General features: G+C 47.3%; 1 protein-coding gene and 9 non-coding genes across 10 annotated transcripts; all 10 read right to left on the minus strand.

The window, feature by feature from the left end:
• Nucleotides 1–488: 488 nt before the first annotated feature.
• Trnat-ugu lies at nt 489–560 on the minus strand. Its single transcript has one exon. It is a non-coding gene; the product is annotated as a tRNA-Thr (tRNA).
• A 5949-nt stretch (nt 561–6509) lies between these two features.
• On the minus strand, nt 6510–6581 carry Trnat-ugu. The gene has a single exon. It is a non-coding gene; the product is annotated as a tRNA-Thr (tRNA).
• Nucleotides 6582–6827: 246 nt separating this feature from the next.
• Trnat-ugu lies at nt 6828–6899 on the minus strand. Its single transcript has one exon. It is a non-coding gene; the product is annotated as a tRNA-Thr (tRNA).
• A 332-nt stretch (nt 6900–7231) lies between these two features.
• LOC124799120 (peroxisome biogenesis factor 10-like) lies at nt 7232–8413 on the minus strand. The gene has a single exon (XM_047262661.1). The coding sequence runs from the start codon at nt 8250–8252 to the stop codon at nt 7380–7382; it is 873 nt and encodes a 290-aa protein (XP_047118617.1). The 5' UTR covers nt 8253–8413; the 3' UTR covers nt 7232–7379.
• A 362-nt stretch (nt 8414–8775) lies between these two features.
• Nucleotides 8776–8847, minus strand: Trnat-ugu. The gene has a single exon. It is a non-coding gene; the product is annotated as a tRNA-Thr (tRNA).
• Nucleotides 8848–9093: 246 nt separating this feature from the next.
• Nucleotides 9094–9165, minus strand: Trnat-ugu. Its single transcript has one exon. It is a non-coding gene; the product is annotated as a tRNA-Thr (tRNA).
• A 4257-nt stretch (nt 9166–13422) lies between these two features.
• Nucleotides 13423–13494, minus strand: Trnat-ugu. Its single transcript has one exon. It is a non-coding gene; the product is annotated as a tRNA-Thr (tRNA).
• A 246-nt stretch (nt 13495–13740) lies between these two features.
• Trnat-ugu lies at nt 13741–13812 on the minus strand. The gene has a single exon. It is a non-coding gene; the product is annotated as a tRNA-Thr (tRNA).
• A 246-nt stretch (nt 13813–14058) lies between these two features.
• On the minus strand, nt 14059–14130 carry Trnat-ugu. The gene has a single exon. It is a non-coding gene; the product is annotated as a tRNA-Thr (tRNA).
• Nucleotides 14131–14376: 246 nt separating this feature from the next.
• Nucleotides 14377–14448, minus strand: Trnat-ugu. The gene has a single exon. It is a non-coding gene; the product is annotated as a tRNA-Thr (tRNA).

Raw genomic sequence — 14448 nt, forward strand, 5'->3', positions numbered from 1 at the left:
TTTAACTTCATCGCGTATAAATCGTTCTACCTCCAGGGCCTTGGGTCGGGCGAAGTCGGAACAAAAGTTGAAACGTAATGTCTTCTTCCGATAGTTGTGCGCCATGGTGGTCTAGAAGGAAAACGGCACTTACAGCGGCCGAAGTAAACACAAACACACCGTGCGCGCCTCGCCCGCAGCGCTCTGGCGCGTGACCGCCTCGCAGCACTGCCGGCGGCAGACTACCCCTGAGCTAAGGAGGCTGCTACAGCTTACCCCTCTTTGCGATCGCTACAGCCCTCGAGAAAAATACATTTCAGAGTCCTGAAAATGCGTACAAAGATTTACTCTGCCACAACAATTCGCTACCACTGAGGTCCACAGCGATGACTGACGGGTGCTGCCGTCTTTCGTCTATCGTCATCTGTGATCTTGGCTCAGGCCCGAAAAGACACGCTATTTTGAAATTTTCGGTTCAAAGCATTACATTGGCCCATTTAAAATTGTGCTGCCCCCTGTGAGAATCGAACTCACGACCCCTGGTTTACAAGACCAGTGCTCTGCCCCTGAGCTAAGGAGGCTGCTACAGCTTACACCTCTTTGCGATCGCTACAGCCCTCGAGAAAAATACATTTCAGAGTCCTGAAAATGCGTACAAAGATTTACTCTGCCACAACAATTCGCTACCACTGAGGTCCACAGCGATGACTGACGGGTGCTGCCGTCTTTCGTCTATCGTCATCTGTGATCTTGGCTCAGGCCCGAAAAGACACGCTATTTTGAAATTTTCGGTTCAAAGCATTACATTGGCCCATTTAAAATTGTGCTGCCCCCTGTGAGAATAGAACTCACGACCCCTGGTTTACAAGACCAGTGCTCTGCCCCTCTTTTTTTTTTTTTATTTTTTTTTTTTTTTTTTGCTCGTCCGGGATTTGAACCCGCGACCTCCTGCACCCTAAGCAGGAATCATTCCCCTAGACCAACTTTTTTTTTTTGTTTTTTTGAAGCAGACACTCTACCACTCGAAAATATATCTATTGAAAAAAATATTAAAGAATATCCACCACACAGCCACTTCAAAAGAAGTACAGTACTGAAATTAAAATCCTAAAACATGACTATATAATGTAGACTGCTTACTGAAATAAAGGTTAAAACACGAAAACTTCAGTCCTGGTGTAGAGAAGAAACATACATAAAGGCGGCAAATTCAGAAACAGTATAAAAGAAAATGGCTCACACAGGTGACCTTAGCCAACACCCTCTCTTTCAAATGTCAGGCTAAGCATATTGGCAAAATCATCTCGGAGGCCTGGCAATCGCAAGCGCTGCCAGTAAGCAGTAAGCATGTACTGCCGAAACGCTAGGTGTCCATCCTCTTCATGACAACTGTTGACAAAATGTACGAAATGGCCAATCAACCACATGACGGTATGGAGCTTCGTCCGCGGAAAAAAGGAAGAATCGGGCCGGACGATGATGTCAATAGTATAAGCGGCTTCAGCAGACCTAGTGACAAAAGCAAGTTGTTTCCTGAGCCAACGCCAATTAGCAAGGTGCCCACAGCAGGTGAATCGATGTTCAAGGGTATCCAGGAGACCACACCGAGTACAGGTGTCCGTGTCAGAAAGACCAATACGGTGCAGTCGTACATTGGTGGGAACCAAATTATTTATTACCCTATACCACGTGGACGCCACGGCCATAGAGTGGATCGGCAGACTAACGTTCTTCCAGACGTTCCTCCAGGACACAGATGGAGACGCCAGTTCTATTGGATTGGGATCGGCCAGCCCCTCCCAGCGGGCAATCAAGCCCTTGGTCGTTGGCACCGGTCGCCGCAAGAAGACGTCACCGAGGTAACTCACCGCAATGTAAAATTCCCGAATGTGTTTCAACTTAAAATTGAGGCGTCCGACATCGACAGGTGGAGCAAGGCTCGCCGGACGCACAACAGTGAAAAGCCTGGATGTAATTGAAGTCACTTCTTGCGTAACAATTAGAGTCGTTCGGCGGACGTACAAAGCAGACGCCTTGCGAGTAATGTCAGAGAGGCCCAAGCCTCCGGAGAGACGCGGTTTCGTCATTACCTCGTAACGTAACTTGAATAGGTGGCCCTTCCATATAAACCTGCTAGACAATTGGCGCAACCTTTTCGCCACCATCATGGGAAGTGGGAACAGCTGAGCAACATAATAAGCTTTACATAGGACGTAGGTGTCTAAAATTCGGACTTTTTGCAAAATGGTAGCAGAGCGCTGCTCATGGACCATCAGAGCCCCCTGTATCTTCTCGGTGACAGATTTCCAATTGAGAGCCGCCATTTTTAGAGGACACCGATCAATGATAATCCCCAAGGACGTATGGCGATCGACAAAAGTGGCCCAAGGGACGTCAGCATCGCGAAATCCTCGAATATCAAGGAACTTACATTTACCCTGATTGAGACGCGCTCCAGAGACACGACAGTATGCATCAACTGCCCCTTTCAACAACGGGATATCATCTCGTTGACGGAGGAGAACAACGACATCATCCGCATATGCCTTAACCGAGAGCTTCCCACCAGAGAGGGACATACCCTGAAGCTTGAGAGCAATAGTCCGAAGCAGCGGTTCCAGGGACAAAACGAATAAAGACATAGAGAGCGGACTACCCTGAGGCACTCCGCGGCGGATAGCAATGGGCGGCGTCAGCTGCCCATTGACTGACACCCGAGCTGTTATTCCCCTGTACAAATTGCCAAGAACACCACGTGATGAAGCGTTAAAACCTATTGTACCTAAAACACGATCTAAAAACACATGACTGACGTGATCAAAAGCCTTATAAAAATCAAGGAAGGCAAAGGCACAATGTACGCTTGTAACCGCCGCAACCGAGACAACATCCCGATATTCGGCTACTGGTGTCAGAATAGATCTATCATGAAAACAACATTGATGTGCACCAATCACACCCCGAAGCAGAGAAGACAGCCGGCTATTGAGCGCTCTAGCAGCTGTCTTATAGTCAAAATTCAGCAATGTGAGCGGACGAAGATTGGCAGCAGATAAACGACCAGAGGACTTCGGAATTAAAACAATTTTCCCTACTTTAAAATCGGCAGGCACATCCATCCCTCTGACAATCTCATTTAAAATCTGCGTAAAAATGCCACCCAAAAGAGGCCAAAAACGGAGATAAAATTCTTTAGGCAGGCCGTCTGGACCCGGCGATTTACTGGACGGAGAGCGAGCAATAAAATCGAAAACATCATCTACCTGGAACTCCCGGAGAAATTCGCCGTTCGCGTCAGGCGCGATCGTCGCAGTTAGATCCCCAAAGACATCATCCGAAAGAGACTCACCAGAATCATCGGCAGAATAGAGACTAGTGTAATACTGATGAAGAGCACGAACCATTTCCTCCTGTGCACTAAGCTGTCGCCCATCATCCACCGTAAGAGAAGAGATGAAGGAGCGACGACGACGAGTCTGATGCCGTAGCAGGTGGTACAAGGATGTCAGTTCACCTTCAACAAGAGAGTGAGGTTTCGACTTAACTCGCAGACCATCCATCTGTCGTCGTTTAAGGCTCAAGAGCTTGGCTTTAATACGACGAACATCATGGATCCGCAGTGGAGAGGTACCCGCCGCGTCATATAGTTCACGCAGGACAGAGTAGTAATATTCATACGTGTTCTTAAAATCACGCGTCCTAGCAGCACAGTAGAAAATCAAAGTCTGACGAATCTTGGGCTTGGCAAACGCAGTCCACCAAACCAGCAAGGAGGGGTATCGCGGGACAGAGCGAAGACATCGCTCCCACACGCCACTTATAACATCATCCATAGCACTGTCGGCAAGGTGGGAAACATTTAACATCCACTGGGAACGATAAAGTTTTGCAGGTTGGCGACTAAGATTTACAGTTGCAGTAAAAGCACAATGGTCAGAAAAACTAGTAGGAATAACATCGACAGAAAGAATTTTATCACATAAAAAATCAGATAAATAGAATCTGTCGAGTCTACTGCATGAGGACGCGGTAAAAAACGTATATTTCACCAGGGTTGGATATTTGTGTTCCCAAACATCACGCAGATGCATCGTACGAACTAAGTCATGTAAATCACGGCAATAATTAAAATTGGGGGACTGGTCTGCAGGGCGTAAAACACAATTAAAATCGCCTCCGAGCAGGAGACTCCGAGGACTCTGGCGCAAAAGATAAATAAGCTCTTCTTTATAAAAGCGCGATCGAGCCACAGTGTGACCCGAACCAGAGGGGGCATACAAAACAACGAGGCGGAGATCAAAAAGACGACAACCAATCCCACGGCCAGAGTCAAGGAATTCAATGTCAGTAATAGGAATGCCCTCTCGAAAGAAAAGAGCAGTTCCTGTTGAATATTCCGGCGCGACATTAAAAACAGTTTGAAATCCAGGTAGAGAGAGATCAGAAAACAACACTTCCTGCAAAAACACTACGTCCGCACAGGCGTCGTAAATAAACTGCCGCAAAGAGGCAATGCGAACGTCGGACTCAATACGGTTAACATTTAAGGTAAGAAAGGTGTATGCTTGAACCATAGAGAGAAAAGCGAGAAAACAAGTCACCTACACCGACGCACCAGCGTCACAGTCCATAGCAGGGGTGACGGAGGCATCCGAGGGAGGGGGACTGCTACCCCGTTCCGCGGATCCCTTACGTTTCGGTTTTTTACGAACAGCATTAACGTTCGGCTGAACGCGTAACTTGCGTCGGCTGACGGGCAAGGAAACTGCAGCCGCCGGTGACGTAGGAGGGTCAAGTTCTGTATCCGACACCACCCGCGCCGGTCCACATGCGGGATCCGGGGTCGCGGGGGAAACATCCGACAAAACGGAATGGTCAACACCTGCACTAGCTTCCGGCAAACATGGACTGCACGGAGGCGAAACGTGAGCAGGAAGGTCCGAGGCCGCAGAGTTGGAAGGAAGCGGAGCAGCTCCGCTGGCAGAGGTATGGGGCAGCGAAGCAGGAAGTTGTCGCGGCTCCACTTGTTGTGACATCGAAGTCGGTTCGGAAGACGGCGCCAACAGGCCCGACCGACGACCCGACGCGAGAGAAGCTGCGTCGGAGGCCGGAGGGGCGCCAGCAGCCGCCACCGGAACCGCTACCTCAGGAGGGCAGGGAGCAGCTACAGTACACAGTGGCTCGGAGGATGCCGGTCGCTCGGACTGGGGCATCTCAGGGAGATCCTCATCCGTACTATTTCCATCGTGTGGGCGACGCCTCTTATTATTCAAAAGTGGCACACCCACCTGAGGGACAGACGGAACAACATCAGATTTAGCACGCAAAGGAGGAAATTCTGTATCAGGGGTGCGCAAAACCTGTGGCGGGGCGCTACTACCACTGGACTGTGCTACACCAAGAGCAGAACCACCTGCAACGAGGTCAGCGACCGTTAACTTGCGACGCTGTTCGAGAGAATTTTTTAAAACAAAAACTCTCCGCGGACAGTCGGTACGCACGTGACCACTTTCATTGCACAAAAAACAGGTGCCCACCTGACCACTATATGTTACATGGACACGATATCCACCGATCTGCAGGTGAGATGGAATATTCTGCTTAACGTGCATTTCGACTGAACGAATACCACTGTAACATTGCAGGCGATGTTGGCTTGACCAGCGTTCAAGGCGAATGCTCTTTACATCACCATACTTCTGTAGACCCTCCTTAAGATAGACATTATCCACCTCCGGTGGAAGGTTGTAAACACGAACATTGGTATACGTGATGGAAGCATTGGAAAGCAGCACGGTACTTACAGAATCATCCCGATGCCGAAAGAGAACTTGATGACCATATTTAGAAAGAATTTTATCAACCTGAAGTGGGTCCATAAACTTAACAAAGAAAACATACAGTTCGGTATCAAAATAAGCAGTGTGCACCTGATCCGAATGAACACCAAAGGTATCTACCAACCAATCATGAATCTCAAGAGAACTAGGTTGCACATGGCGGGTTGACTTGTCAAAAGCAAAACTAACTGTAGCCTGACGAGGAATAACCTGGGACGACATTTTCAAAATATGCGTCGAAACCGCTACACAAAAAACACTGAAATAAGGACAGAAAGTAACACAAGGTACGAAACAACGACGGAGAAACACTCACAGAAGTTGCAACACAACACGTAAACAAAAACGATAGTCCACTATACGTAACGCTACGGCGGAGCGGAAGACTAGGCACGTCCACACTGCACGGCGTCTAAAGCGGAACTGCCCCTGAGCTAAGGAGGCTGCTACAGCTTACACCTCTTTGCGATCGCTACAGCCCTCGAGAAAAATACATTTCAGATTCCTGAAAATGCGTACAAAGATTTACTCTGCCACAACAATTCGCTACCACTGAGGTCCACAGCGATGACTGACGGGTGCTGCCGTCTTTCGTCTATCGTCATCTGTGATCTTGGCTCAGGCCCGAAAAGACACGCTATTTTGAAATTTTCGGTTCAAAGCATTACATTGGCCCATTTAAAATTGTGCTGCCCCCTGTGAGAATCGAACTCACGACCCCTGGTTTACAAGACCAGTGCTCTGCCCCTGAGCTAAGGAGGCTGCTACAGCTTACACCTCTTTGCGATCGCTACAGCCCTCGAGAAAAATACATTTCAGAGTCCTGAAAATGCGTACAAAGATTTACTCTGCCACAACAATTCGCTACCACTGAGGTCCACAGCGATGACTGACGGGTGCTGCCGTCTTTCGTCTATCGTCATCTGTGATCTTGGCTCAGGCCCGAAAAGACACGCTATTTTGAAATTTTCGGTTCAAAGCATTACATTGGCCCATTTAAAATTGTGCTGCCCCCTGTGAGAATCGAACTCACGACCCCTGGTTTACAAGACCAGTGCTATGCCCCTGAGCTAAGGAGGCTGCTACAGCTTACACCTCTTTGCGATCGCTACAGCCCTCGAGAAAAATACATTTCAGAGTCCTGAAAATGCGTACAAAGATTTACTCTGCCACAACAATTCGCTACCACTGAGGTCCACAGCGATGACTGACGGGTGCTGCCGTCTTTCGTCTATCGTCATCTGTGATCTTGGCTCAGGCCCGAAAAGACACGCTATTTTGAAATTTTCGGTTCAAAGCATTACATTGGCCCATTTAAAATTGTGCTGCCCCCTGTGAGAATCGAACTCACGACCCCTGGTTTACAAGACCAGTGCTCTGCTCTTTTTTTTTTTTTTTTTTTTTAACTGGATGTTTAATTTTAATTATGAACAGCTTTTTCCATGTACAGAAGGAAGTGGACTAGAGACATATGTAATCTCATCACATCACAATCACTATGAATGGCATTGTTTATAAACTGTCAATCCTCAATAATTAAAGAAGTAATCAAATTTTAGCTCATGGAAAATTCTGTAGCATTATCACTTTGTTAGGAGTTACACCATCTTTGCATACAGGGCACTGTTCCTGTGATTTCAGCCACTCCAAAATACACGACCAACAAAACACATGACCACATGTTGTTGCTGATGGACTGGCTAATTCTTCCAAGCATAATGAACAAGTATGTCCTTTAATTCTTTGGATATTAGTAGAATACTGTGTTTTTTCTACTGAATGTGAAAACTCATGTAAAAGTTTTCTATATCCGTGATACAATGCAAGTAATAAGTATGTAACAGATGAAATTAACACTGCTTTGAATACGGTATCTGTGCTGTGATCTTTGATCCAGTGGTGATGAAGAACATATCGAATTCCTGTTAGACGCTTGGACAATGCTAAGTATGTGCCATTTAAGTAAAACAATGTAGTATGTATCTTCTCAAAAAATGGTAAACACTTTTCAGCCAATAGCATCAGTTTTGATGCTTTCTGGCACGCTTCCTCATCAGCATCACTTGTTGATGGCAGTTTATCTATGTACACTCGTAATTTCTTCATTAACCAAGTAAGTAGTAGTAGTCCTTCACATTGTGCAGAAATCATCACAAATCTTTCAAATTTGCTTGGAACTTTTCTCAGTGACTGGTCAACCATTACAATTCCAGTGTACTCCTCTCCTAGTGTTTGAAAACCACTTAATGTAGTTAAAGCATAATACAGGTTTCTTGAACCAACTGAAGTCCATTTACTGTATTTACGGAACCAATGACTGCCCAATGTCCTTAGCAACACTTCTGCCAACTGTGATCGCATTTTTTCAGACACCAGTTCATCTTTCTGACTTGCTCGCAGTATTTCTGCTCGTCCAGCAGTAGTGAAAACCATTTCAAACACTCTAAAATGTGTTTTTTGCTGCAGTAGGGCGTTTTAACTTAACTATAAAAGCAAAAGATAAGCTGTCACAACGCTACAACGTCTCTCTATAACCTTACAGGACACAATTACAAACAAAAGCACGGGCAAGAATTGATATTCTGCGCTCTACTGGCGCAAATTAATCAAAAAAACTTCTTCATGAGATAATTTACGAAGAAAGCGTTAAATGACTTAGTACCACTGTGTTAGTACTGAACATCAGATAACGCCCCTGAGCTAAGGAGGCTGCTACAGCTTACACCTCTTTGCGATCGCTACAGCCCTCGAGAAAAATACATTTCAGAGTCCTGAAAATGCGTACAAAGATTTACTCTGCCACAACAATTCGCTACCACTGAGGTCCACAGCGATGACTGACGGGTGCTGCCGTCTTTCGTCTATCGTCATCTGTGATCTTGGCTCAGGCCCGAAAAGACACGCTATTTTGAAATTTTCGGTTCAAAGCATTACATTGGCCCATTTAAAATTGTGCTGCCCCCTGTGAGAATCGAACTCACGACCCCTGGTTTACAAGACCAGTGCTCTGCCCCCGAGCTAAGGAGGCTGCTACAGCTTACACCTCTTTGCGATCGCTACAGCCCTCGAGAAAAATACATTTCAGAGTCCTGAAAATGCGTACAAAGATTTACTCTGCCACAACAATTCGCTACCACTGAGGTCCACAGCGATGACTGACGGGTGCTGCCGTCTTTCGTCTATCGTCATCTGTGATCTTGGCTCAGGCCCGAAAAGACACGCTATTTTGAAATTTTCGGTTCAAAGCATTACATTGGCCCATTTAAAATTGTGCTGCCCCCTGTGAGAATCGAACTCACGACCCCTGGTTTACAAGACCAGTGCTCTGCCCCTGAGATAAGTAGGCTGCTACAGCTTACACCTCTTTGCGATCGCTACAGCCCTCGAGAAAAATACATTTCAGAGTCCTGAAAATGCGTACAAAGATTTACTCTGCCACAACAATTCGCTACCACTGAGGTCCACAGCGATGACTGACGGGTGCTGCCGTCTTTCGTCTATCGTCATCTGTGATCTTGGCTCAGGCCCAAAAAGACACGCTATTTTGAAATTTTCGGTTCAAAGCATTACATTGGCCCATTTAAAATTGTGCTGCCCCCTGTGAGAATCGAACTCACGACCCCTGGTTTACAAGACCAGTGCTCTGCCCCTTTTTTTTTTTTTTTTTTTTTTTTTTTTTTTTTTTTTTTTTTTTTTTTTCCACCTACGTACTTTACTGGTGCCGCATTCTTGTTATATCCACGTGCTATAACAGGCGTCTACTCTTCGTTGAGGAGCTGCAACCGGGGCTGAGTTCCACCTACTCTTCAGCACGGTCAAAACGGCAGGGCTCGTCCGGGATTTGAACCCGGGACCTCCTGCACCCAAAGCAGGAATCATACCCCTTTTTTTTTTTTTTTTTTTTAAAAAATCAAGGAAGGCAAAGGCACAATGTACGTTTGTAACCGCCGCAACCGAGACAACATCCCGATATTCGGCTACTGGTGTCAGAATAGATCTATCATGAAAACAACATTGATGTGCACCAATCACACCCCGAAGCAGAGAAGACAGCCGGCTATTGAGCGCTCTAGCAGCTGTCTTATAGTCAAAATTCAGCAATGTGAGCGGACGAAGATTGGCAGCAGATAAACGACCAGAGGACTTCGGAATTAAAACAATTTTCCCTACTTTAAAATCGGCAGGCACATCCATCCCTCTGACAATCTCATTTAAAATCTGCGTAAAAATGCCACCCAAAAGAGGCCAAAAACGGAGATAAAATTCTTTAGGCAGGCCGTCTGGACCCGGCGATTACTGGACGGAGAGCGAGCAATAAAATCGAAAACATCATCTACCTGGAACTCCCGGAGAAATTCGCCGTTCGCGTCAGGCGCGATCGTCGCAGTTAGATCCCCAAAGACATCATCCGAAGGAGACTCACCAGAATCATCGGCAGAATAGAGACTAGTGTAATACTGATGAAGAGCACGAACCATTTCCTCCTGTGCACTAAGCTGTCGCCCATCATCCACCGTAAGAGAAGAGATGAAGGAGCGACGACGACGAGTCTGATGCCGTAGCAGGTGGTACAAGGATGTCAGTTCACCTTCAACAAGAGAGTGAGGTTTCGACTTAACTCGCAGACCATCCATCTGTCGTCGTTTAAGGCTCAAGAGCTTGGCTTTAATACGACGAACATCATGGATCCGCAGTGGAGAGGTACCCGCCGCGTCATATAGTTCACGCAGGACAGAGTAGTAATATTCATACGTGTTCTTAAAATCACGCGTCCTAGCAGCACAGTAGAAAATCAAAGTCTGACGAATCTTGGGCTTGGCAAACGCAGTCCACCAAACCAGCAAGGAGGGGTATCGCGGGACAGAGCGAAGACATCGCTCCCACACGCCACTTATAACATCATCCATAGCACTGTCGGCAAGGTGGGAAACATTTAACATCCACTGGGAACGATAAATTTTTGCAGGTTGGCGACTAAGATTTACAGTTGCAGTAAAAGCACAATGGTCAGAAAAACTAGTAGGAATAACATCGACAGAAAGAATTTTATCACATAAAAAATCAGATAAATAGAATCTGTCGAGTCTACTGCATGAGGACGCGGTAAAAACCGTGTATTTCACCAGGGTTGGATATTCGTGTTCCCAAACATCACGCAGATGCATCGTACGAACTAAGTCATGTAAATCACGGCAGTAATTAAAATTGGGGGACTGGTCTGCAGGGCGTAAAACACAATTAAAATCGCCTCCGAGCAGGAGACTCCGAGGACTCTGGCGCAAAAGATAAATAAGCTCTTCTTTATAAAAGCGCGATCGAGCCACAGTGTGACCCGAACCAGAGGGGGCATACAAAACAACGAGGCGGAGATCAAAAAGACGACAACCAATCCCACGGCCAGAGTCAAGGAATTCAATGTCAGTAATAGGAATGCCCTCTCGAAAGAAAAGAGCAGTTCCTGTTGAATATTCCGGCGCGACATTAAAAACAGTTTGAAATCCAGGTAGAGAGAGATCAGAAAACAACACTTCCTGCAAAAACACTACGTCCGCACAGGCGTCGTAAATAAACTGCCGCAAAGAGGCAATGCGAACGTCGGACTCAATACGGTTAACATTTAAGGTAAGAAAGGTGTATGCTTGAACCATAGAGAGAAAAGCGAGAAAACAAATCACCTACACCGACGCACCAGCGTCACAGTCCATAGCAGGGGTGACGGAGGCATCCGAGGGAGGGGGACTGCTACCCCGTTCCGCGGATCCCTTACGTTTCGGTTTTTTACGAACAGCATTAACGTTCGGCTGAACGCGTAACTTGCGTCGGCTGACGGGCAAGGAAACTTCAGCCGCCGGTGACGTAGGAGGGTCAAGTTCTGTATCCGACACCACCCGCGCCGGTCCACATGCGGGATCCGGGGTCGCGAGGGAAACATCCGACAAAACGGAATGGTCAACACCTGCACTAGCTTCCGGCAAACATGGACTGCACGGAGGCGAAACGTGAGCAGGAAGGTCCGAGGCCGCAGAGTTGGAAGGAAGCGGAGCAGCTCCGCTGGCAGAGGTATGGGGCAGCGAAGCAGGAAGTTGTCGCGGCTCCACTTGTTGTGACATCGAAGTCGGTTCGGAAGACGGCGCCAACAGGCCCGACCGACGACCCGACTCGAGAGAAGCTGCGTCGGAGGCCGGAGGGGCGCCAGCAGCCGCCACCGGAACCGCTACCTCAGGAGGGCAGGGAGCAGCTACAGTACACAGTGGCTCGGAGGATGCCGGTCGCTCGGACTGGGGCATCTCAGGGAGATCCTCATCCGTACTATTTCCATCGTGTGGGCGACGCCTCTTATTATTCAAAAGTGGCACACCCACCTGAGGGACAGACGGAACAACAGCAGATTTAGCACGCAAAGGAGGAAATTCTGTATCAGGGGTGCGCAAAACCTGTGGCGGGGCGCTACTACCACTGGACTGTGCTACACCAAGAGCAGAACCACCTGCAACGAGGTCAGCGACAGTTAACTTGCGACGCTGTTCGAGAGAATTTTTTAAAACAAAAACTCTCCGCGGACAGTCGGTACGCACGTGACCACTTTCATTGCACAAAAAACAGGTGCAACCTGACCACTATATGTTACATGGACACGATATCCACCGATCTGCAGGTGAGATGGAATATTCTGCTTAACGTGCATTTCGACTGAACGAATACCACTGTAACATTGCAGGCGATGTTGGCTTGACCAGCGTTCAAGGCGAATGCTCTTTACATCACCATACTTCTGTAGACCCTCCTTAAGATAGACATTATCCACCTCCGGTGGAAGGTTGTAAACACGAACATTGGTATACGTGATGGAAGCATTGCAAAGCAGCACGGTACTTACAGAATCATCCCGATGCCGAAAGAGAACTTGATGACCATATTTAGAAAGAATTTTATCAACCTGAAGTGGGTCCATAAACTTAACAAAGAAAACATACAGTTCGGTATCAAAATAAGCAGTGTGCACCTGATCCGAATGAACACCAAAGGTATCTACCAACCAATCATGAATCTCAAGAGAACTAGGTTGCACATGGCGGGTTGACTTGTCAAAAGCAAAACTAACTGTAGCCTGACGAGGAATAACCTGGGACGACATTTTCAAAATATGCGGTCGAAACCGCTACACAAAAAACACTGAAATAAGGACAGAAAGTAACACAAGGTACGAAACAACGACGGAGAAATACTCTCAGAAGTTGCAACACAACACGTAACAAAAACGATAGTCCACTATACGTAACGCTACGGCGGAGCGGAAGACTAGGCACGTCCACACTGCACGGCGTCTAAAGCGGAACTGCCCCTGAGCTAAGGAGGCTGCTACAGCTTACACCTCTTTGCGATCGCTACAGCCCTCGAGAAAAATACATTTCAGAGTCCTGAAATTGCGTACAAAGATTTACTCTGCCACAACAATTCGCTACCACTGAGGTCCACAGCGATGACTGACGGGTGCTGCCGTCTTTCGTCTATCGTCATCTGTGATCTTGGCTCAGGCCCGAAAAGACACGCTATTTTGAAATTTTCGGTTCAAAGCATTACATTGGCCCATTTAAAATTGTGCTGCCCCCTGTGAGAATCGAACTCACGACCCCTGGTTTACAAGACCAGTGCTCTGCCCCTGAGCTAAGGAGGCTGCTACAGCTTACACCTCTTTGCGATCGCTACAGCCCTCGAGAAAAATACATTTCAGAGTCCTGAAAATGCGTACAAAGATTTACTCTGCCACAACAATTCGCTACCACTGAGGTCCACAGCGATGACTGACGGGTGCTGCCGTCTTTCGTCTATCGTCATCTGTGATCTTGGCTCAGGCCCGAAAAGACACGCTATTTTGAAATTTTCGGTTCAAAGCATTACATTGGCCCATTTAAAATTGTGCTGCCCCCTGTGAGAATCGAACTCACGACCCCTGGTTTACAAGACCAGTGCTCTGCCCCTGAGCTAAGGAGGCTGCTACAGCTTACACCTCTTTGCGATCGCTACAGCCCTCGAGAAAAATACATTTCAGAGTCCTGAAAATGCGTACAAAGATTTACTCTGCCACAACAATTCGCTACCACTGAGGTCCACAGCGATGACTGACGGGTGCTGCCGTCTTTCGTCTATCGTCATCTGTGATCTTGGCTCAGGCCCGAAAAGACACGCTATTTTGAAATTTTCGGTTCAAAGCATTACATTGGCCCATTTAAAATTGTGCTGCCCCCTGTGAGAATCGAACTCACGACCCCTGGTTTACAAGACCAGTGCTCTGCCCCTGAGCTAAGGAGGCTGCTACAGCTTACACCTCTTTGCGATCGCTACAGCCCTCGAGAAAAATACATTTCAGAGTCCTGAAAATGCGTACAAAGATTTACTCTGCCACAACAATTCGCTACCACTGAGGTCCACAGCGATGACTGACGGGTGCTGCCGTCTTTCGTCTATCGTCATCTGTGATCTTGGCTCAGGCCCGAAAAGACACGCTATTTTGAAATTTTCGGTTCAAAGCATTACATTGGCCCATTTAAAATTGTGCTGCCCCCTGTGAGAATCGAACTCACGACCCCTGGTTTACAAGACCAGTGCTCTGCCCCTGAGCTAAGGAGGC

The sequence above is a fragment of the Schistocerca piceifrons genome, chromosome 1 (genome assembly GCF_021461385.2).
Source record: "Schistocerca piceifrons isolate TAMUIC-IGC-003096 chromosome 1, iqSchPice1.1, whole genome shotgun sequence".
Lineage (NCBI taxonomy): Eukaryota > Metazoa > Arthropoda > Insecta > Orthoptera > Acrididae > Schistocerca > Schistocerca piceifrons.

What these genes read in the sequence shown, in the direction of transcription:
- LOC124799120 (XM_047262661.1), bottom strand. Translation starts at nt 8,252, where the DNA reads ATGGTTTTCACTACTGCTGGACGAGCAGAAATACTGCGAGCAAGTCAG.